At 46.4% G+C, this 22,751-nt stretch overlaps 1 protein-coding gene and 20 non-coding genes across 21 annotated transcripts; 5 read left to right on the top strand and 16 right to left on the bottom strand.

Moving 5' to 3' along the window:
* Positions 1 to 169: 169 nt before the first annotated feature.
* LOC149924681 (uncharacterized) lies at positions 170 to 4,620 on the top strand. The gene is made up of 2 exons (XM_090161665.1): positions 170 to 2,095; positions 2,167 to 4,620. Exons 1-2 carry the CDS (start codon positions 170 to 172, stop codon positions 4,618 to 4,620), a joined length of 4,380 nt encoding a protein of 1,459 aa, XP_090017791.1.
* Positions 4,621 to 5,305: 685 nt separating this feature from the next.
* On the top strand, positions 5,306 to 5,377 carry TRNAP-UGG (transfer RNA proline (anticodon UGG)). The gene has a single exon. It is a non-coding gene; the product is annotated as a tRNA-Pro (tRNA).
* A 404-nt stretch (positions 5,378 to 5,781) lies between these two features.
* On the top strand, positions 5,782 to 5,853 carry TRNAP-UGG (transfer RNA proline (anticodon UGG)). The gene has a single exon. It is a non-coding gene; the product is annotated as a tRNA-Pro (tRNA).
* Positions 5,854 to 5,940: 87 nt separating this feature from the next.
* Positions 5,941 to 6,012, top strand: TRNAP-UGG (transfer RNA proline (anticodon UGG)). The gene has a single exon. It is a non-coding gene; the product is annotated as a tRNA-Pro (tRNA).
* A 246-nt stretch (positions 6,013 to 6,258) lies between these two features.
* On the top strand, positions 6,259 to 6,330 carry TRNAP-AGG (transfer RNA proline (anticodon AGG)). Its single transcript has one exon. It is a non-coding gene; the product is annotated as a tRNA-Pro (tRNA).
* Positions 6,331 to 7,668: 1,338 nt separating this feature from the next.
* On the bottom strand, positions 7,669 to 7,740 carry TRNAP-UGG (transfer RNA proline (anticodon UGG)). Its single transcript has one exon. It is a non-coding gene; the product is annotated as a tRNA-Pro (tRNA).
* A 405-nt stretch (positions 7,741 to 8,145) lies between these two features.
* On the bottom strand, positions 8,146 to 8,217 carry TRNAP-AGG (transfer RNA proline (anticodon AGG)). Its single transcript has one exon. It is a non-coding gene; the product is annotated as a tRNA-Pro (tRNA).
* Positions 8,218 to 8,622: 405 nt separating this feature from the next.
* On the bottom strand, positions 8,623 to 8,694 carry TRNAP-UGG (transfer RNA proline (anticodon UGG)). The gene has a single exon. It is a non-coding gene; the product is annotated as a tRNA-Pro (tRNA).
* An 87-nt stretch (positions 8,695 to 8,781) lies between these two features.
* Positions 8,782 to 8,853, bottom strand: TRNAP-UGG (transfer RNA proline (anticodon UGG)). The gene has a single exon. It is a non-coding gene; the product is annotated as a tRNA-Pro (tRNA).
* A 403-nt stretch (positions 8,854 to 9,256) lies between these two features.
* TRNAP-UGG (transfer RNA proline (anticodon UGG)) lies at positions 9,257 to 9,329 on the bottom strand. Its single transcript has one exon. It is a non-coding gene; the product is annotated as a tRNA-Pro (tRNA).
* Positions 9,330 to 9,415: 86 nt separating this feature from the next.
* On the bottom strand, positions 9,416 to 9,488 carry TRNAP-UGG (transfer RNA proline (anticodon UGG)). Its single transcript has one exon. It is a non-coding gene; the product is annotated as a tRNA-Pro (tRNA).
* Positions 9,489 to 9,734: 246 nt separating this feature from the next.
* On the bottom strand, positions 9,735 to 9,806 carry TRNAP-AGG (transfer RNA proline (anticodon AGG)). Its single transcript has one exon. It is a non-coding gene; the product is annotated as a tRNA-Pro (tRNA).
* Positions 9,807 to 10,369: 563 nt separating this feature from the next.
* TRNAP-CGG (transfer RNA proline (anticodon CGG)) lies at positions 10,370 to 10,441 on the bottom strand. Its single transcript has one exon. It is a non-coding gene; the product is annotated as a tRNA-Pro (tRNA).
* A 1,041-nt stretch (positions 10,442 to 11,482) lies between these two features.
* Positions 11,483 to 11,554, bottom strand: TRNAP-UGG (transfer RNA proline (anticodon UGG)). Its single transcript has one exon. It is a non-coding gene; the product is annotated as a tRNA-Pro (tRNA).
* Positions 11,555 to 11,641: 87 nt separating this feature from the next.
* TRNAP-UGG (transfer RNA proline (anticodon UGG)) lies at positions 11,642 to 11,713 on the bottom strand. Its single transcript has one exon. It is a non-coding gene; the product is annotated as a tRNA-Pro (tRNA).
* Positions 11,714 to 12,117: 404 nt separating this feature from the next.
* On the bottom strand, positions 12,118 to 12,189 carry TRNAP-UGG (transfer RNA proline (anticodon UGG)). The gene has a single exon. It is a non-coding gene; the product is annotated as a tRNA-Pro (tRNA).
* Positions 12,190 to 18,655: 6,466 nt separating this feature from the next.
* On the bottom strand, positions 18,656 to 18,727 carry TRNAP-CGG (transfer RNA proline (anticodon CGG)). The gene has a single exon. It is a non-coding gene; the product is annotated as a tRNA-Pro (tRNA).
* Positions 18,728 to 19,746: 1,019 nt separating this feature from the next.
* On the bottom strand, positions 19,747 to 19,818 carry TRNAP-CGG (transfer RNA proline (anticodon CGG)). Its single transcript has one exon. It is a non-coding gene; the product is annotated as a tRNA-Pro (tRNA).
* A 1,358-nt stretch (positions 19,819 to 21,176) lies between these two features.
* Positions 21,177 to 21,248, bottom strand: TRNAP-CGG (transfer RNA proline (anticodon CGG)). The gene has a single exon. It is a non-coding gene; the product is annotated as a tRNA-Pro (tRNA).
* A 241-nt stretch (positions 21,249 to 21,489) lies between these two features.
* Positions 21,490 to 21,561, bottom strand: TRNAP-AGG (transfer RNA proline (anticodon AGG)). Its single transcript has one exon. It is a non-coding gene; the product is annotated as a tRNA-Pro (tRNA).
* Positions 21,562 to 22,284: 723 nt separating this feature from the next.
* TRNAP-CGG (transfer RNA proline (anticodon CGG)) lies at positions 22,285 to 22,356 on the bottom strand. Its single transcript has one exon. It is a non-coding gene; the product is annotated as a tRNA-Pro (tRNA).
* Positions 22,357 to 22,751: the final 395 nt, after the last annotated feature.

Below are 22,751 nucleotides of genomic sequence, written 5' to 3'. Positions count from 1 at the left end.
TAACCAATGAGTCATTAATTAAGTAGAGTAAAACTTAACAATGGCGACGGATAGGGATTATTATCTCTGCGCTTTAACGAGTTATCACGCCTCGTTCTGAAGACTTGGTTCCAGACAATAGCAATTTTGTCAGCATATTTCTGTTGAAGAGATCTGTAAGTCAATCACCATGGCTAACACAGTGGCACAGTTTCCAGAATTCGATGATTCAACTACTCAATGGACAATATACGCTGAATGTTTAGAATTATATTTTATTGCCAATGATATTGTAGAGATACCAGTAGTTGCAGCCACCCAAGCTTCCAACCAAGCAAAGAATGATGCCATCAAAATCAAGAAAAGGGCAATATTGTTAACTGTGTTGGGAGCAAAGACTTACACTATCCTTCGCAGTCTGATATCACCTGCGAAACCCACGGACAAGACTTATGATGAATTGATTACTCAATTGACATCACATTTTGACCCGGTACCGTCTGAACTAGTTGAGAGAAGCAAATTTTACCATAGAAATCAAGAACCAGGCGAGTCAATTGCAAGTTTCGTTTCTACCATTAGAAAATTTTCTGAATTTTGTGATTTTGGCCCTACTTTGGATTTATATTTACGTGATCGTTTTGTTTTCGGAATATATGATGACAAAATCCGTAAAACATTATTGGCTGAAAAGGCACTCACTCTCCAGAAGGCGATCACAATTGCACAATCAATGGAAACTGTGGAGCGCGACGCTTCCGTTATAACGGGTCACAAGCCTGATGATAAGAACTTTGCATCAGTAAACAAGATTTCTCAACGACAGCGTAACAGTAACAATCAGAAACTAAACAACCTTGCGAAACAGCCCAATACAATGAGCAACCAGACCAAACCTCAATCACAGAAAGTGGGAAGCGGTCACCAACAAAAGAAATGCCTTCGATGTCTTAGTACTACACATCCAGAGTGGGATTGCAGTTTTCGTACTGCGGAATGCTATAAATGTCACAAAACTGGTCACATAGCTAAAGCATGTCGAGGAGGACGTCGCACACCGCCACAGCAAAATCAGAATAGTAACAAGGGGAATTTTCACCATGTTGACCGCCAGTCTACCTCCTACAACAGAAACAATAGACAGAAAGCCAATCACATAGCGGAAGATAACCACCAGCTGCAAAGCCTTGATAGAGAAAATAACCGCATGTCACAAGTTGAGAATTCATCTGAATACGAAATTTTCCATATTCACGAGTCTACTCCGTTACGAAGTCAAATTAACAAAGTTAAAAACACGTCGCTAATACTTGAACCAATCAAGGTGTCGTGTTTAGTCAACCAAGTGCCCATCGTTTTTGAATTGGACACTGGCTCCGCCCATACCCTTGTTCCTGAAATTGTAATAACCCAACTGCCGAACTTAGGCAAAATAGACAAGAGTCCTTTGCTCTTATCGTCTTTCTCCGGTCACTCGGTTGAAGTCCAAGGACAAGCAGTCGTTCAAGTCAAATACAATGGAATTATCCTATCGTTACCAATTGTATTTTACCGAGGACATGGCCCAAATCTCGTTGGCCGTGAATGGATTTTTTCCGATTTTAATATTATTCCAAGACCTCGTAAATCTGTTGGCCACGTCACCGTTTTCCCGGACCGTTTGCAAAGAATATTAGACAATCACGAACGTGTATTTTCGCCCGGTATGGGGCGTTTGAAGAATGTAAAGGTCAAGATTCATGTGCGCGAAGACGCACCGACGCCTCGCTTCCACAAAGCACGTACCGTGCCATATCACTTACGAGAAAAGGTGGATGCTGAAATCGCTAGACTGGAAAACGAAAATGTTATAAGCTCAATTCCTTCTGCTGAGTTTGCGACTCCAATTGTACCCATTTTAAAAGGAAGTGGCACCATCCGATTGTGCGGAGACTATAAAGTCACAACGAATAAAATTATAGACGTCGACCAATATCCCATTCCCAAGGTGGACGACATATTCGCCAAACTGGCAGGGTGCAAAGTTTTTGCACGTTTGGACATGCGCAATGCGTATAACCAATTGGAACTCGATGAAGCCTTTACCAGTTCAATTGCTTGCCATTTGGAATTGCCAGTGCGTCCGCAATTTTTCAAAAACATATTGAAATTGTACTTCAAGGTCATCCACAAACTCTACCTTTTCAGGATGATATTATTATCGGCGAAAGAAATTCAGATGCACTCTTAACGACATTAGACAGCGTACTGGACACAATCGAAGAATCTGGTCTAAAATTGAACAAGGAGAAATGCCTGTTCAATGTTGACGCCGTTGATTTTTTGGGATACCGCCTCGACAAGGACGGACTCCATCCACAAACCCAGAAACTATCAGCCATTCGAGACGCACCTACTCCTAAGAATGTAGATGAATTGCGATCGTTTATCGGCCTGATAAATTATTACGCTCGTTTCATCCCTAATTCTTCAACTCTGCTGAATCCGTTCTACAATCTTTTAGCGAAATCTGTAAAATGGGAATGGACTGCACTACACCAACGCACCTTTGAAGCCGCCAAACAAGCCATCCAGTCTACCGATTTGTTGGTACTATTTGATCCAAACAAAGAAATAATTTTAGCGTGCGACGCTTCGCCGTTTGGATTAGGGGCAGTCATTTCACACTGCATTGATGGCGAGGAACGCCCAATTGCATTTGCCTCTCGGACACTTACCTCAGCAGAAAAGAATTATCCCCAAATCGAGAGAGAGGCACTGTCCATTGTTTTCGGAGTTACCCGTTTCCGTGACTACCTTCTGGGAAAATCTTTCACTCTGGTCACCGACCATAAACCATTGGTCGCGATTTTCAACGAAAACAAACCCGTGCCGTCAATGGCAGCTGCCAGACTGCAACGCTGGGCTCTTGTTTTGTCGGCCTACAATTACAGAATTATTCACAAGAAGGGAACTCACCATGGTAATGCAGATGCGCTTAGCCGTCTACCTTTGCAAGTCCCTGACGAGGAACCACCTTTACCTATGGAATTGGTTCTTTTACTTCGCGCGGAAAATGCACCAATTAACGCCAAACTCATGTCTACAGCCACCGATGAAGACACAGTACTATCGAAAGTCATGTTATATATGCAGACTGGTTGGCCTTCGAAAACCGAACTCGATGATGAATTAAAAAAATATCAGAAACGAAACCGAGAAATTTCTATAGCAGACAAAATACTCTTATTGGGTAACAGAGTAATTGTTCCCACGGCGCTGCGACCATCGATCACCAAAGAACTACACAGTACACACCAGGGTCTAAGATCAATGAAGGAGTTAGCGCGTTCCAAAGTTTGGTGGCCTGACATTGACAAAGATTTAGAAGCCACGTCTAGAAATTGCGAAGTATGTTTCCGACACGCACCAATGCCTCCAAAACAATTTTCTATGTGGATTCCTGAGACAGAACCCTGGCGTAAAGTGCATATAGACTTCGCGGGTCCTATCGAAAACCAGTACCTTTTAATCACTGTCGATGCCGCTTCTAAATGGCTTGAAGTCGATGTAACGACAAACACCTCGTCTGCTACCGTTATTGGATATTTAAGACAACATATCACTCGCTTTGGTATCATGGACACCCTTGTTAGCGATAACGGTCCCTGTTGTACCAGCGACGAATTTCGTCAATTCACTGACACGAACGGAATTATCCACAAGACAACCGCGCCGTACCATCCAGCATCCAACGGCCAAGCCGAACGGTCGGTCAGAACTGTTAAGACGACACTCAAAAAGATATCTGGTGGTTCGTCACCCGAAATTCAGCTCGTCGGAGATGGTTTAGAACGTTACAAAGAAGGGTCTTTGCAAATTCGCGTATCGCGCTTTTTAATGAACTATAGAAGAACTCCTATCCACAGAGGACCTTCTCCGTCTGAACTCATGTTAAGCCGACCGATCCGAACGCGCCTCGATTTGTTCCGACCTCAACAAACCCGCAGCTCTATTGCGATCCCACCATTTTCCACAAACGAACCCTTTTCGCGACAAAAATACAGCGTCTCTCAGCCCGTTTTCGCCCGCAACTTTGGTCGAGGAGCCAAATGGCTTCCTGGTCATGTCGTCAAGCTACTGGGAAACATGATGGTTAGCGTTGGACTTTTTGACGGCGCGATAGTGAGACGACATAGAAATCAACTACGCATAAGGGGGGGAAAGCACAACGATGGGACTCCAATTGGTGAAAACTTTAGTCAGCAACGCAAAACCCAACCGTTGCCATCTTCAAGTAATTCCGAGCTTCCGAAACTGATCTCCATAACCACCAAAACAGCTCAGAACATCCCAAGCCCAACCCAACGCACAAATGTCAAAATGCGTAATCTACCAAACTGCAGATCTACATCACCACCATCAACATCCGTAGACGGAAATCAAACCTCGCGGAGAGTAACTACGAGAAACAGCGGTTTACCAACTAGACTGTCGACCTCCAACACATCCGTGCAACAACCATTTCTGACTCCTAGTTCAACCTCCCAGAATCAGTCGAACACAACTACAGTATCTATATCACAATCTCAGCACGTTAACCAGCCACAAACACGACGCTCAACTCGTGTGCGTAAACCACGTCAACTATTTGACATATAATCGGTATTTGGAACTTTCACTAAAATCGGGAAGGTGATGTTAGGGTCTAACATTTGAATATCGCGCGCGTATCAATAAAAATGTTGTAACGCGATGGCGCCACAGTCTGGCGCTTTTTATCACTCTTCCCGGTAAAAAAAGGTGTTCACGATATATGGTGGCGGGACATCTTGCGATAGGTGATAATGCATTGTTTATTGTTTGTACGTTAATAATAAAGATAATTAAGTGTTAACAAGCCAGTTAATAAATGATCATATTGTTAACCAATGAGTCATTAATTAAGTAGAGTAAAACTTAACAGAATGTTTTTGCCGACCGGTTTTATGGAGGAGACTTCAACGGGTTAGGCACGATATTTAAATCTTGAGCGCATATCAACGTGGTCCGTTGGTCTAGGGGTATGATTCTCGCTTAGGGTGCGAGAGATCCCGGGTGGACTCCGCGATGAGTGATTTTGCCGACCATATTTATAGATGAGACTTCAACGGGTTAGGCACCATATTTACATCTAGAGCACAAGTGTGGTACTTTGGTCTAGGGGTATGATTCTCGCTTAGGGTGCGAGACGTCCCGGGGTAAAATCCCGGACGGTCCCCGCGAAGAATGTTTTTGCCCACCAGATTTATGGAGGACACTTCAACGGGTTAGGCACCATTTTTACATCTTGACCCCAATGTAACGTGGTCCGTTGGTCTAGGGGTATGATTCTCGCTTTGGGTGCGAGAGGTCCCGGGTTCAAATCCCGGACGGATCCCGCGATGAATGTTTTTGCCGACCAGTTTTATGGAGGAGACTTCATGGGCTTAGGCACGATATTTACTTCTTGAGCAAACGATAACGTGGTGCGTTGGTCTAGGGGTATGATTCTCGCTTTGGGTGCGAGAGGTCCCGGGTGTAAATCCAAGACGGACCCCGCGATGAGTGTTTTTGCAGACCAGTTTTATGGAGGAGACTTCATGGGCTTAGGCACGATATTTACATCTTGAGCAGACGATAACGTGGTCCGTTGGTCTAAAGGTATATTCTCGCTTAAGGTACCAGAGGTCCTGTGTTCAAATTCTAAACGGACATCACGAAGAATGTTTTTGCCGACCAGATTTATGGATGAGACTTCAACGGGTTATGCACGATAATTAGATCATCAGCACAAAACCACCTGGTCCGTTGGTCTAGGGGTATGATTCTCGCTTTGGGTGCGAGAGGTCCCGGGTTCAAATCCCGGACGGACCCCTCGATGAATGTTTTTGCCGACCAGTTTTATGGAGGAGACTTCAACGGGTTAGGCACGATATTTACATCTTGACCACTACGTAACGTGGTCCGTTGGTCTAGGGGTATGATTCTCGCTTTGGGTGCGAGAGGTCCCGGGTTCAAATCCCGGACGGACCCCGCGATGAATGTTTTTGCCGACCAGTTTTATGGAGGAGACTTCATGGGCTTAGGCACGATATTTACATCTTGAGCACTAGATAGCGTGGGCTGTTATTCAAGCGGTATGATTCTCGCTTAAGGTGCGAGAGGTCCCGATTTCAAATCCCGGACGTACCCCGCGAAGAATGTTTTTGCCAACCAGATTTATGGAGGAGACTTCAACGGGTTTTGCACGATATTTACATCTTGAGCACATATTAACGTGGTCCGTTGGTCTAGGGGTATGATTCTCGCTTAGGGTGCTAGAGGTCCCGGGTTCAAATCCCGGACGGACCCCGCGAAGAATATTTATGCCAACCAGATTTATGGAAGAGACTTCAACGGGTTAGGCACCATATTTACATCTTGAGCACATGGGAACGTGGCCCGTTGGTCTAGGGGTATGTTTCTCGCTTTGGGTGCGAGAGGTCCCGGGTTCAAATCCCGGACGGACCCTGCGAAGAATATTTATGCCAACCAGATTTATGGAAGAGACTTCAACGGGTTAGGCACCATATTTACATCTTGACCCCGATGTAACGTGGTCCGTTGGTCTAGGGGTATGATTACCGCTTTGTGTGCAAGAGGTCCCGGGATCAAATCCCGCACGGACCCCGCGAATAATATTTATGCCAACCAGATTTATGTAAGACACTTCAACGGGTTAGGCACCATATTTACATCTTGACCACAATGTAACGTGGTCCGTTGGTCTAGGGGTATGATTCTCGCTTTGGGTGCGAGAGGTCCCGGATTCAAATCCCGGACGGACCCCGCGAAGAATGTTTTTGCCAACCAGATTTATGGAGGAGACTTCAACAGGTTATGCACGATATTTACATCTTGACTAATAAATATCGTGGTCCGTTGGTCTAGGGGTAATATTCTCGCGTTAGGTGCGAGAGGTCCTGGGTTCAAATCCAAGACGGACCCCGCGATGAGTGTTTTTGCCGACCAGTTTTATGAAGGAGACTTCATCAGGTTATTCACAATATTTACATCTTGACCACAAAATAACGTGGTCCATTCGTCTAGGGGTATGATTCTCGCTTAGGGTGCGAGACGTCCCGGGTTCAAATCCCGGACGGAACCCGCGAAGAGTATTTCTGCCGACCAGATTTATGGAGGAGACTTCAACGGGTTAGGCACCATATTTACATCTTGACCACAATGTAACGTGGTCCGTTGGTCTAGGGGTATGATTCTCGCTTTAGGTGCGAGAGGTCCCGGTCTCAAATCCCGGACGGACCCCGCGAAGAGTATTTCTGCCGACCAGATTTATCATCCATAAATCTGGTCGGCAAAAACATTCTTCTTGATGTCCGTTTAGAATTTGAAAACAGGACCTCTGGTACCTTAAGCGAGAATATACCTTTAGACCAACGGACCACGTTATCGTCTGCTCAAGATGTAAATATGGTGCCTAACCCGTTGAAGTCTCCTCCATAAATCTGGTTTTCATAAATACCCTTCGCTGGGTCCGTCCGGGATTTGAACCCGGAACCTCTCGCACCCAAAGCGAGAAACATACCCCTAGACCAACGGACCACGTTCCCATGTGCTCAAGATGTAAATATGGTGCCTAACCCGTTGAAGTCTCTTCCATAGATCTGGTTGGCATAAATATTCTTCGCGGGGTCCGTCCGGGATTTGAACCCGGGACCTCTCGCACCCAAAGCGAGAATCATACCCCTAGACCAACGGACCACGTTACATTGGGGTCAAGATGTAAATATCGTGCGTAACCCATTGAAGTCTCCTCCATAAAACTGGTCGGCAAAAACATTCATCGCGGGGTCCGTCCGGGATTTGAAGCCGGGACCTCTCGCATTCAAAGCGAGAAACATACCCCTAGACCAACGGACCACGCGATCTTGCTCTGACGATGTAAATATCGTGCATAACCCGTTGAAGTCTCCTCCATAAACCTGGTCGGCAGAAATACTCTTCGTGGTGTCCGCCCGGGATTTGAACCCGGGACCTCTCAAACACGAAGCGAGAATCATACCCCTAGACGAACGGACCACGTTGCATTGTGGTCAAGATGTAAATATCGTGCCTAACGCGTTGAAGTCTCCTCCATAAAACCGGTCGGCAAAAACATTCATCGTGGGGTCCGTCCGGGATTTGAACCCGGGACCTCTCGCACCCTAAGCGAGAATCATACCCCTAGACCAACGGACCACGTTGCTATGTGCTCAAGATGTAAATATGGTGCCTAACCCGTTGAAGTCTCCTCCATAAATCTGGTTGGCAAAAACATTCTTCGCGGGGTCCGTCCGGGATTTGAAACCGGGACCTCTTGCACCCTAAGCGAGAATCATACCCCTAGACCAATAGACCACGTTACATAGTGGTCAAGATGTAAATATCGTGCGTAACCCATTGAAGTCTCCTCCATAAAACTGGTCGGCAAAAACATTCATCGCGGGGTCCGTCCGGGATTTGAAGCCGGGACCTCTCGCATTCAAAGCGAGAATCATACCCCTAGACCAACGGACCAAGTGGTTTTGTGCTGACGATCTAATTATCGTGCATAACCCGTTGAAGTCTCTTCCATAAATCTGGTTGGCATAAATATTCTTCGCAGGGTCCGTCCGGGATTTGAACCCGGGACCTCTTGCACCCAAAGCGAGAATCATACCCCTAGACCAACGGACCACGTTACATTGTGGTCAAGATGTAAATATGGTGCCTAACCCGTTGAAGTCTCTTCCATAAATCTGGTTGGCATAAATATTATTCGCGGGGTCCGTCCGGGATTTGAACCCGGGACCTCTTGCACCCAAAGCGAGAATCATACCCCTAGACCAACGGACCACGTTACATTGTGGTCAAGATGTAAACATGGTGCCTAACCCGTTGAAGTCTCCTCCATAAATCTGGTTTTCATAAATACCCTTCGCTGGGTCCGTCCGGGATTTGAACCCGGGACCTCTCGCACCCAAGCGAGAAACATACCCCTAGACCAACGGACCACGTTCCAAGGTGCTCAAGATGTAAATATGGTGCCTAACCCGTTGAAGTCTCTTCCATAAAACTAATCGGCAAAAACACTCTTCGCGGGGTACGTCTTGGATTTGAACCTGGGACCTCTCGCACCTAAAGCGAGTATCATACCTCTTGAATAACAGCCCACGCTATCTAGTGCTCAAGATGTAAATATCGTGCCTAAGCCCATGAAGTCTCCTCCATAAATCTGGTTTTCATAAATATTCTTCGCTGAGTCCGTCCGGGATTTGAACCCGGGACCTCTCGCACCCAAAGCGAGAATCATACCCCTAGACCAACGGACCACGTTACATTGTGGTCAAGATGTAAATATGGTGCCTAACCCGTTGAAGTCTCCTCCATAAATCTGGTTTTCATAAATATTCTTCGCTGAGTCCGTCCGGGATTTGAACCCGGGACCTCTCGCACCCAAAGCGAGAATCATACCCCTAGACCAACGGACCACGTTACATTGGGGTCAAGATGTAAATATGGTGCCTAACCCGTTGAAGTCTCTTCCATAAATCTGGTTGGCATAAATATTCTTCCCAGGGTCGGTCCGGGATTTGAACCCGGGACCTCTCGCACCCAAAGCGAGAAACATACCCCTAGACCAACGGGCCACGTTCCCATGTGCTCAAGATGTAAATATGGTGCCTAACCCGTTGAAGTCTCTTCCATAAATCTGGTTGGCATAAATTTTCTTCGCGGGGTCCGTCCGGGATTTGAACCCGGGACCTCTCGCACCCTAAGCGAGAATCATACCCCTAGACCAACGGACCACGTTAATATGTGCTCAAGATGTAAATATCGTGCAAAACCCGTTGAAGTCTCCTCCATAAATCTGGTTGGCAAAAACATGCTTCGCGGGGTCCGTCCGAGATTTGAAACCGGGACCTCTCGCACCCTAAGCGAGAATCATACCCCTAGACCAACGGACCACGTTACATAGTGGTCAAGATGTAAATATCGTGCCTAACCCGTTGAAGTCTCCTCCATAAAACTGGTCGGCAAAAACATTAATCGACAGGTCCGTCCGGGATTTGAACAAGGGACCTCTCGCACCCAAAGCGAGAATCATACCCCTAGACCAACGGACCAAGTGGTTGTGTGCTGACGATCTAATTATCGTGCATAACCCGTTGAAGTCTCATCCATAAATCTGGTCGGCAAAAACATTCTTCTTGATGTCCGTTTAGAATTTGAAAACAGGACCTCTGGTACCTTAAGCGAGAATATACCTTTAGACCAACGGACCACGTTATCGTCTGCTCAAGATGTAAATATCGTGCCTAACCCGTTTAAGTCTCCTCCATAAATATGGTCGGCAAAAAGATTCTTTGCGGGGTCCGTCCGGGATTTGAACCCGGAACCTCTCGCACCCGAAGCGAGAATCATACCCCTAGACCAACGTACCACGTTACATTGTGGTCAAGATGTTAATATGGTGCCTAACCCGTTGAAGTGTCTTACATAAATCTGGTTGGCATAAATATTATTCGCGGAGTCCGTGCGGGATTTGATCCCGGGACCTCTTGCACCCAAAGCGGTAATCATACCCCTAGACCAACGGACCACGTTACATTGTGGTCAAGATGTAAACATGGTGCCTAACCCGTTGAAGTCTCCTCCATAAATCTGGTTTTCATAAATACCCTTCGCTGGGTCCGTCCGGGATTTGAACCCGGGACCTCTCGCACCCAAAGCGAGACACATACCCCTAGACCAACGGACCACGTTCCCATGTGCTCAAGATGTAAATATGGTGCCTAACCCGTTGAAGTGTCTTACATAAATCTGGTTGGCATAAATATTATTCGCGGGGTCCGTGCGGGATTTGATCCCGGGACCTCTTGCACACAAAGCGGTAATCATACCCCTAGACCAACGGACCACGTTACATCGGGGTCAAGATGTAAATATGGTGCCTAACCCGTTGAAGTCTCTTCCATAAATCTGGTTGGCATAAATATTCTTCGCAGGGTCCGTCCGGGATTTGAACCCGGGACCTCTCGCACCCAAAGCGAGAAACATACCCCTAGACCAACGGGCCACGTTCCCATGCGCTCAAGATGTAAATATGGTGCCTAACCCGTTGAAGTCTCTTCCATAAATCTGGTTGGCATAAATATTCTTCGCGGGGTCCGTCCGGGATTTGAACCCGGGACCTCTAGCACCCTAAGCGAGAATCATACCCCTAGAACAACGGACCACGTTAATATGTGCTCAAGATGTAAATATCGTGCAAAACCCGTTGAAGTCTCCTCCATAAATCTGGTTGGCAAAAACATTCTTCGCGGGGTACGTCCGGGATTTGAAATCGGGACCTCTCGCACCTTAAGCGATAATCATACCGCTTGAATAACAGCCCACGCTATCTAGTGCTCAAGATGTAAATATCGTGCCTAAGCCCATGAAGTCTCCTCCATAAAACTGGTCGGCAAAAACATTCATCGCGGGGTCCGTCCGGGATTTGAACCCGGGACCTCTCGCACCCAAAGCGAGAATCATACCCCTAGACCAACGGACCACGTTACGTAGTGGTCAAGATGTAAATATCGTGCCTAACCCGTTGAAGTCTCCTCCATAAAACTGGTCGGCAAAAACATTCATCGAGGGGTCCGTCCGGGATTTGAACCCGGGACCTCTCGCACCCAAAGCGAGAATCATACCCCTAGACCAACGGACCAAGTGGTTTTGTGCTGATGATCTAATTATCGTGCATAACCCGTTGAAGTCTCATCCATAAATCTGGTCGGCAAAAACATTCTTCGTGATGTCCGTTTAGAATTTGAACACAGGACCTCTGGTACCTTAAGCGAGAATATACCTTTAGACCAACGGACCACGTTATCGTCTGCTCAAGATGTAAATATCGTGCCTAAGCCCATGAAGTCTCCTCCATAAAACTGGTCTGCAAAAACACTCATCGCGGGGTCCGTCTTGGATTTACACCCGGGACCTCTCGCACCCAAAGCGAGAATCATACCCCTAGACCAACGCACCACGTTATCGTTTGCTCAAGAAGTAAATATCGTGCCTAAGCCCATGAAGTCTCCTCCATAAAACTGGTCGGCAAAAACATTCATCGCGGGGTCCGTCCGGGATTTGAACCCGGGACCTCTCGCACCCAAAGCGAGAATCATACCCCTAGACCAACGGACCACGTTACATTGGGGTCAAGATGTAAAAATGGTGCCTAACCCGTTGAAGTGTCCTCCATAAATCTGGTGGGCAAAAACATTCTTCGCGGGGACCGTCCGGGATTTTACCCCGGGACGTCTCGCACCCTAAGCGAGAATCATACCCCTAGACCAAAGTACCACACTTGTGCTCTAGATGTAAATATGGTGCCTAACCCGTTGAAGTCTCATCTATAAATATGGTCGGCAAAATCACTCATCGCGGAGTCCACCCGGGATCTCTCGCACCCTAAGCGAGAATCATACCCCTAGACCAACGGACCACGTTGATATGCGCTCAAGATTTAAATATCGTGCCTAACCCGTTGAAGTCTCCTCCATAAAACCGGTCGGCAAAAACATTCTGTTAAGTTTTACTCTACTTAATTAATGACTCATTGGTTAACAATATGATCATTTATTAACTGGCTTGTTAACACTTAATTATCTTTATTATTAACGTACAAACAATAAACAATGCATTATCACCTATCGCAAGATGTCCCGCCACCATATATCGTGAACACCTTTTTTTACCGGGAAGAGTGATAAAAAGCGCCAGACTGTGGCGCCATCGCGTTACAACATTTTTATTGATACGCGCGCGATATTCAAATGTTAGACCCTAACATCACCTTCCCGATTTTAGTGAAAGTTCCAAATACCGATTATATGTCAAATAGTTGACGTGGTTTACGCACACGAGTTGAGCGTCGTGTTTGTGGCTGGTTAACGTGCTGAGATTGTGATATAGATACTGTAGTTGTGTTCGACTGATTCTGGGAGGTTGAACTAGGAGTCAGAAATGGTTGTTGCACGGATGTGTTGGAGGTCGACAGTCTAGTTGGTAAACCGCTGTTTCTCGTAGTTACTCTCCGCGAGGTTTGATTTCCGTCTACGGATGTTGATGGTGGTGATGTAGATCTGCAGTTTGGTAGATTACGCATTTTGACATTTGTGCGTTGGGTTGGGCTTGGGATGTTCTGAGCTGTTTTGGTGGTTATGGAGATCAGTTTCGGAAGCTCGGAATTACTTGAAGATGGCAACGGTTGGGTTTTGCGTTGCTGACTAAAGTTTTCACCAATTGGAGTCCCATCGTTGTGCTTTCCCCCCCTTATGCGTAGTTGATTTCTATGTCGTCTCACTATCGCGCCGTCAAAAAGTCCAACGCTAACCATCATGTTTCCCAGTAGCTTGACGACATGACCAGGAAGCCATTTGGCTCCTCGACCAAAGTTGCGGGCGAAAACGGGCTGAGAGACGCTGTATTTTTGTCGCGAAAAGGGTTCGTTTGTGGAAAATGGTGGGATCGCAATCGAGCTGCGGGTTTGTTGAGGTCGGAACAAATCGAGGCGCGTTCGGATCGGTCGGCTTAACATGAGTTCAGACGGAGAAGGTCCTCTGTGGATAGGAGTTCTTCTATAGTTCATTAAAAAGCGCGATACGCGAATTTGCAAAGACCCTTCTTTGTAACGTTCTAAACCATCTCCGACGAGCTGAATTTCGGGTGACGAACCACCAGATATCTTTTTGAGTGTCGTCTTAACAGTTCTGACCGACCGTTCGGCTTGGCCGTTGGATGCTGGATGGTACGGCGCGGTTGTCTTGTGGATAATTCCGTTCGTGTCAGTGAATTGACGAAATTCGTCGCTGGTACAACAGGGACCGTTATCGCTAACAAGGGTGTCCATGATACCAAAGCGAGTGATATGTTGTCTTAAATATCCAATAACGGTAGCAGACGAGGTGTTTGTCGTTACATCGACTTCAAGCCATTTAGAAGCGGCATCGACAGTGATTAAAAGGTACTGGTTTTCGATAGGACCCGCGAAGTCTATATGCACTTTACGCCAGGGTTCTGTCTCAGGAATCCACATAGAAAATTGTTTTGGAGGCATTGGTGCGTGTCGGAAACATACTTCGCAATTTCTAGACGTGGCTTCTAAATCTTTGTCAATGTCAGGCCACCAAACTTTGGAACGCGCTAACTCCTTCATTGATCTTAGACCCTGGTGTGTACTGTGTAGTTCTTTGGTGATCGATGGTCGCAGCGCCGTGGGAACAATTACTCTGTTACCCAATAAGAGTATTTTGTCTGCTATAGAAATTTCTCGGTTTCGTTTCTGATATTTTTTTAATTCATCATCGAGTTCGGTTTTCGAAGGCCAACCAGTCTGCATATATAACATGACTTTCGATAGTACTGTGTCTTCATCGGTGGCTGTAGACATGAGTTTGGCGTTAATTGGTGCATTTTCCGCGCGAAGTAAAAGAACCAATTCCATAGGTAAAGGTGGTTCCTCGTCAGGGACTTGCAAAGGTAGACGGCTAAGCGCATCTGCATTACCATGGTGAGTTCCCTTCTTGTGAATAATTCTGTAATTGTAGGCCGACAAAACAAGAGCCCAGCGTTGCAGTCTGGCAGCTGCCATTGACGGCACGGGTTTGTTTTCGTTGAAAATCGCGACCAATGGTTTATGGTCGGTGACCAGAGTGAAAGATTTTCCCAGAAGGTAGTCACGGAAACGGGTAACTCCGAAAACAATGGACAGTGCCTCTCTCTCGATTTGGGGATAATTCTTTTCTGCTGAGGTAAGTGTCCGAGAGGCAAATGCAATTGGGCGTTCCTCGCCATCAATGCAGTGTGAAATGACTGCCCCTAATCCAAACGGCGAAGCGTCGCACGCTAAAATTATTTCTTTGTTTGGATCAAATAGTACCAACAAATCGGTAGACTGGATGGCTTGTTTGGCGGCTTCAAAGGTGCGTTGGTGTAGTGCAGTCCATTCCCATTTTACAGATTTCGCTAAAAGATTGTAGAACGGATTCAGCAGAGTTGAAGAATTAGGGATGAAACGAGCGTAATAATTTATCAGGCCGATAAACGATCGCAATTCATCTACATTCTTAGGAGTAGGTGCGTCTCGAATGGCTGATAGTTTCTGGGTTTGTGGATGGAGTCCGTCCTTGTCGAGGCGGTATCCCAAAAAATCAACGGCGTCAACATTGAACAGGCATTTCTCCTTGTTCAATTTTAGACCAGATTCTTCGATTGTGTCCAGTACGCTGTCTAATGTCGTTAAGAGTGCATCTGAATTTCTTTCGCCGATAATAATATCATCCTGAAAAGGTAGAGTTTGTGGATGACCTTGAAGTACAATTTCAATATGTTTTTGAAAAATTGCGGACGCACTGGCAATTCCAAATGGCAAGCAATTGAACTGGTAAAGGCTTCATCGAGTTCCAATTGGTTATACGCATTGCGCATGTCCAAACGTGCAAAAACTTTGCACCCTGCCAGTTTGGCGAATATGTCGTCCACCTTGGGAATGGGATATTGGTCGACGTCTATAATTTTATTCGTTGTGACTTTATAGTCTCCGCACAATCGGATGGTGCCACTTCCTTTTAAAATGGGTACAATTGGAGTCGCAAACTCAGCAGAAGGAATTGAGCTTATAACATTTTCGTTTTCCAGTCTAGCGATTTCAGCATCCACCTTTTCTCGTAAGTGATATGGCACGGTACGTGCTTTGTGGAAGCGAGGCGTCGGTGCGTCTTCGCGCACATGAATCTTGACCTTTACATTCTTCAAACGCCCCATACCGGGCGAAAATACACGTTCGTGATTGTCTAATATTCTTTGCAAACGGTCCGGGAAAACGGTGACGTGGCCAACAGATTTACGAGGTCTTGGAATAATATTAAAATCGGAAAAAATCCATTCACGGCCAACGAGATTTGGGCCATGTCCTCGGTAAAATACAATTGGTAACGATAGGATAATTCCATTGTATTTGACTTGAACGACTGCTTGTCCTTGGACTTCAACCGAGTGACCGGAGAAAGACGATAAGAGCAAAGGACTCTTGTCTATTTTGCCTAAGTTCGGCAGTTGGGTTATTACAATTTCAGGAACAAGGGTATGGGCGGAGCCAGTGTCCAATTCAAAAACGATGGGCACTTGGTTGACTAAACACGACACCTTGATTGGTTCAAGTATTAGCGACGTGTTTTTAACTTTGTTAATTTGACTTCGTAACGGAGTAGACTCGTGAATATGGAAAATTTCGTATTCAGATGAATTCTCAACTTGTGACATGCGGTTATTTTCTCTATCAAGGCTTTGCAGCTGGTGGTTATCTTCCGCTATGTGATTGGCTTTCTGTCTATTGTTTCTGTTGTAGGAGGTAGACTGGCGGTCAACATGGTGAAAATTCCCCTTGTTACTATTCTGATTTTGCTGTGGCGGTGTGCGACGTCCTCCTCGACATGCTTTAGCTATGTGACCAGTTTTGTGACATTTATAGCATTCCGCAGTACGAAAACTGCAATCCCACTCTGGATGTGTAGTACTAAGACATCGAAGGCATTTCTTTTGTTGGTGACCGCTTCCCACTTTCTGTGATTGAGGTTTGGTCTGGTTGCTCATTGTATTGGGCTGTTTCGCAAGGTTGTTTAGTTTCTGATTGTTACTGTTACGCTGTCGTTAAGAAATCTTGTTTACTGATGCAAAGTTCTTATCATCAGGCTTGTGACCCGTTATAACGGAAGCGTCGCGCTCCACAGTTTCCATTGATTGTGCAATTGTGATCGCCTTCTGGAGAGTGAGTGCCTTTTCAGCCAATAATGTTTTACGGATTTTGTCATCATATATTCCGAAAACAAAACGATCACGTAAATATAAATCCAAAGTAGGGCCAAAATCACAAAATTCAGAAAATTTTCTAATGGTAGAAACGAAACTTGCAATTGACTCGCCTGGTTCTTGATTTCTATGGTAAAATTTGCTTCTCTCAACTAGTTCAGACGGTACCGGGTCAAAATGTGATGTCAATTGAGTAATCAATTCATCATAAGTCTTGTCCGTGGGTTTCGCAGGTGATATCAGACTGCGAAGGATAGTGTAAGTCTTTGCTCCCAACACAGTTAACAATATTGCCCTTTTCTTGATTTTGATGGCATCATTCTTTGCTTGGTTGGAAGCTTGGGTGGCTGCAACTACTGGTATCTCTACAATATCATTGGCAATAAAATATAATTCTAAACATTCAGCGTATATTGTCCATTGAGTAGTTGAATCATCGAATTCTGGAAACTGTGCCACTGTGTTAGCCATGGTGATTGACTTACAGATCTCTTCAACAGAAATATGCTGACAAAATTGCTATTGTCTGGAACCAAGGCTTCAGAACGAGGCGTGATAACTCGTTAAAGCGCAGAGATAATAATCCCTATCCGTCGCCATTGTTAAGTTTTACTCTACTTAATTAATGACTCATTGGTTAACAATATGATCATTTATTAACTGGCTTGTTAACACTTAATTATCTATATTATTAACGTACAAACAATAAACAATGCATTATCACCTATCGCAAGATGTCCCGCCACCATATATCGTGAACACCTTTTTTTACCGGGAAGAGTGATAAAAAGCGCCAGACTGTGGCGCCATCGCGTTACAACATTTTTATTGATACGCGCGCGATATTCAAATGTTACTCTAACACATTCATTCGGGGATCCGTCCGGGATTTTGAACCCGGGATCTCTCGCACCCTAAGCAAGAATCATACCCCTAGACCAACGGACCACGTTTATATATGCTCAAGATGTAAATATCGTGCAAAACCCGTTCAAGTCTCCTCCATAAATCTGGTTGGCAAAAAACATTAATCGCGGGGTCCGTCCGTGATTTGAACCCGGGACCTTTAGCATCCGAAGCGAGAATCATACCCCTAGACCAAAGTACCACACTTGTGCTCAAGATGTAAATATGATGCCTAACCCGTTGAATACTCCTCCATAAATCTGGTCGGCAAAAACATTCTTCGCGGGGACCTCCGGGATTTGACCCCGGGACCTCTCGCACCCAAAGCGAAAATCATACTAGTAGACTAACGAACCACGTTCAGTTGTGCTTAAGATGTAAATATGTTGACTAACCCGTTGAAGTCTCATCTGTAAATCAGGTCGGCAAACACATTCTTAGAGGGGTCCACCCGGGATCTCTCGCACCCTAAGCGAGAATCATACCCCTAGACCAACGGACCAAGTGGTTTTTTGCTAACGATCTAAATATCGTGCCTAACCCGTTGAAGTCTCCTCTATAAATATGGTCGGCAAAAACATTCTTCGCGGGGTCCGTCCGGGATTTGAACCCGGAACCTCTCTAAACCAAAGCGATAATCATACCCCTGGACTAACATTGGGCTCAAGATGTAAATATCGTGCCTACGCCTATGAAGTCTACTCCATAAAACTGGTCGGCAAAAATATTCATATCGGGGTCCGTCCGGGATTTGAACCCTGAACCTCTCGCACCCGAAGCAAGAATCACACCCCTAGACCAACGGATCACGCTGTTAAGTGCTCAAGATCTAAATATCGTGCATAACCCGTTGAAGTCTCCTCCATAAAATTGGTCGGCGAAAACATTCTCTCCGGGATCCGTCCGGGATTTGAACCCGGGACCTCTCGCACCCGAAGCAAGAATCATACCCCTAGACCAACGGACCACGTTGGTATGTGGTCAAGATCTAAATATCGTGCATAACCCGTTGAACTTTCCGCCATAAATCTGGTCGGCAGAAATACTCATCGCGGGGTCCGCCCGGGATTTAACGTGGTACTTCTCGCACCCTAAGCGAGAATCATACCCCTAGACCAAAGTACCACACTTGTGCTCAAGATGTAAATATGGTGTCTAACCCGTTGAAGTCTCCTCCATAAATCTGGTCGGCAAAAACATTCTTCGCGGGGTCCGTCCGGGATTTGAACCCGGGACCTCTCGCACCCTAAGCGAGAATCATACCCCTAGACCAACGCTCCACGTTATCATTTGCTCAAGAAGTAAATATCGTGCCTAACCCGTTGAACTTTCCTCCATAAAACTGGTCGGCAAAAACACTCATCGCGGGATCCGCCTTGGATTTGAACCTGGGACTTCTCGCACCCAACTCGAGAATCATACCCCTAGACCAACGGACCACGTTACCTTTTGCTCAAGAAGTAAATATCGTGCCTAACCCGTTGAAGTCTTCTCCATAAAACTGGTCGGCAAAAACATTCATCGCGGGGTTCGTCCGGGATTTGAACCCGGGACCTCTCGCACCCGAAACGATAATCATACCCCTAGACCAAAGTACCACACTTGTGCTCAAAATGTAAATATGATGCCTAACCCGTTGAATACTCCTCCATAAATCTGGTCGGCAAAAACACTCATCGCGGGGTCCGTCTGGGATTTGAACTCGGGACCTCTAGCACCCGAAGCGAGAATCATACCCCTAGACCAACGGACCACGTTACATTGTGGTCAAGATGTAAATATATTGACTAACCCGTTGAAGTCTCATCTTTAAATCAGGTCGGCAAACACATTCTTAGAGGGGTCCACCCGGGATCTCTCGCACCCTAAGCGAGAATCATACCCCTGGACTAACGGACCACGTTTTGTTGCGCTGTCGATGTAAATATTGTGCATAACCCGTTGAAGTCACCTCCATAAAACTGGCCGGCAAACCCATTCTTAGACGGGTCCGTCCGGGATTTGAACCCGGGACCTCTCGCACCCGAAGCGAGAATCATACCCCTAGACCAACGGACCACGTTCCCATGTGCTCAAGATGTAAATATGGTGCCTAACCCGTTGAAGTCTCCTCCATAAATCTGGTCGGCATTAATACTCTTCGCGGGTTCCGTCCGGGATTTGAACCCTTAACGTCTCGCACCCTACGCGAGAATCATACCCCTAGACGAATGGACCACGTGTTTCATGCTGACGATGTAAATATCGTGCAAAACCCGTTGAAGTCTCCTCCATAAATCTGGTTGGCAAAAACATACTTCGCGGGGTCCGTCCGGGATTTGAACCCGGGACCTCTTGCACCCAAAGCGAATTTCATACTCCTAGACCAACGAACCACGTTCAGTTGTGCTTAAGATGTAAATATGTTGACTAACCCGTTGAAGTCTCCTCCATAAAACTGGTCGGCAAAAATACTCATCGCGGGGTCCGCCCGGGAATTGAACCCGGGACCTCTCACACACTAAGCGAGAACCATATCCCTAGACCAACGTACCACGTTAGCTTTTGCTCAAGAAGTAAATATCGTGCCTAACCCGTTGAAGTCTCCTCCATAAAACTGGTCCGCAAAAACATTCATCGCGGGGTCCACCCGGGATTTGAACCCGGGACCTCTCGCACCTAAAGCGAAAATCATACTCCTAGACCAACGAACCACGTTCAGTTGTGCTTAAGATGTAATTATTTTGACTAACCCGTTGAAGTCTCCTCCATAAAACTGGTCGGCAAAAATACTCATCGCGGGGTCCGCCCGGGAATTGAACCCGGGACCTCTCACACACTAAGCGAGAACCATATCCCTAGACCAACGTACCACGTTAGCTTTTGCTCAAGAAGTAAATATCGTGCCTAACCCGTTGAAGTCTTATCCATAAATCTGGTCGGCAAAAACATTAATCGCGGGGTCCGTCCGGGATTTTAACCCGGGACCTCTAGCACCCGAAGTGAGAATCATACCCCTAGACGAATGGACCACGTTACATTGTGGTCAAGATGTAAATATTGTGCCTAACCTGATGAAGTCTCCTCCATAAAACTGGTCGGCAAAAACACTCATCGCAGGGTCCATCTTGGATTTGAACCCGGGACCTCTCGCACCTAAAGCAAGAATCATACCCCTAGAATAACAGACCACGCTATCTATTGCTCAAGATGTAAATATCGTGCCTACGCCTATGAAGTCTACTCCATAAAACTGGTCGGCAAAAATATTAATATCGGGGTCCGTCCGGGATTTGAACCCGGAACCTCTCGCACCCGAAGCAAGAATCATACCCCTAGACCAACGGATCACGCTGTTAAGTGCTCAAGATCTAAATATCGTGCATAACCCGTTGAAGTCTCCTCCATAAAATTGGTCGGCAAAAACATTCTTCCCGGGGTCCGTCCGGGATTTGAACCCGGGACCTCTCGCACCCGAAGCAAGAATCATACCCCTAGACCAACGGACCACGTTGGTATTTGGTCAAGATCTAAATATTGTGCATAACCCGTTGAACTTTCCGCCATAAATCTGGACGGCAGTAACACTCATCGCGGGGTCCGCCCGGGATTTAACGTGGTACTTCTCGCACCCTAAGCGAGAATCATACCCCTAGACCAAAGTACCACACTTGTGCTCAAGATGTAAATATGGTGCCTAACCCGTTGAAGTCTCCTCCATAAATCTGGTCGGCAAAAACATTCTTCGCGGGGTCCGTCCGGGATTTGAACCCGGGACCTCTCGCACCCTAAGCGAGAATCATACCCCTAGACCAACGCACCACGGTATTATTTTCTCAAGAAGTAAATATCGTGGCTAACCCGTTGAACTTTCCTCCATAAAACTGGTCGGCAAAAACACTCATCGCGGGATCCGCCTTGGATTTGAACCTGGGACTTCTCGCACCCAACTCGAGAATCATACCCCTAGACCAACGGACCACGTTGTCTTTTGCTCAAGAAGTAAATATCGTGCCTAACCCGTTGAAGTCTTCTCCATAAAACTGGTCGGCAAAAACATTCATCGCGGGGTTCGTCCGGTTTTTGAACCCGGGACCTCTCGCACCCGAAGCGAGAATCATTCCCCTAGACGAATGGACCACGTTATTTAGAGGTCAAGATGTAAATATTGTGCCTAACCTGATGAAGTCTCCTCCATAAAACTGGTCTGCAAAAACACTCATCGCGGGGTCCGTCTTGGATTTACACCCGGGACCTCTCGCACCCAAAGCGAGAATCATACCCCTAGACCAACGCACTACGTTATCGTTTGCTCAAGAAGAAAATATCGTGCCTAACCCGTTGAACTTTCCTCCATAAAACTGGTCGGCAAAAACACTCATCACGGGATTCGCCTTGGATTTGAACCTGGGACTTCTCGCACCCAAAGCGAGAATCATACCCCTAGACCAACGGACCACGTTATCTTTTGCTCAAGAAGTAAATATCGTACCTAACCCGTTGAAGTCTCCTCCATAAATCTGGTCGGCAAAAACATTATTCGCGGGGTCCGTCCGGGATTTGAACCCGGGACCTCTCGCACCCGAAGCAAGAATCATACCCCTAGACCAACGGACCACGTTCCATTGTGGTCAAGATGTAAATATTGTGCCTAACCTGATGAAGTCTCCTCCATAAAACTGGTCGGCAAAAACACTCATCGCGGGGTCCGTCTTGGATTTGTACCCGGGACTTCTTGCACCCAAAGCGAGAATCATACCCCTAGACCAACGCACCACGTTATCGTTTGCTCAAGAAGTAAATATCGTGCCTAACCCGTTGCACTTTCCTCCATAAAACTGGTCGGCAAAAACACTCATCGCGGTGTCCGTCTTGGATTTGAACCTTGGACTTCTTGCACCCAAAGCGAGAATCATACCCCTGGACCAACGCACCACGTTATCTTTTGCTCAAGAAGTAAATGTCGTGCCTAACCCGTTGAAGTCTCCTCCATAAAACTGGTCGGCAAAAAC

Source organism: Leiobunum rupestre, chromosome 10, assembly GCF_980474605.1.
Source record: "Leiobunum rupestre chromosome 10, qqLeiRupe1.1.hap1, whole genome shotgun sequence".
In the NCBI taxonomy this organism is placed as follows: domain Eukaryota; kingdom Metazoa; phylum Arthropoda; class Arachnida; order Opiliones; family Sclerosomatidae; genus Leiobunum; species Leiobunum rupestre.
This window is presented reverse-complemented; position numbering and strand designations above follow the sequence as displayed.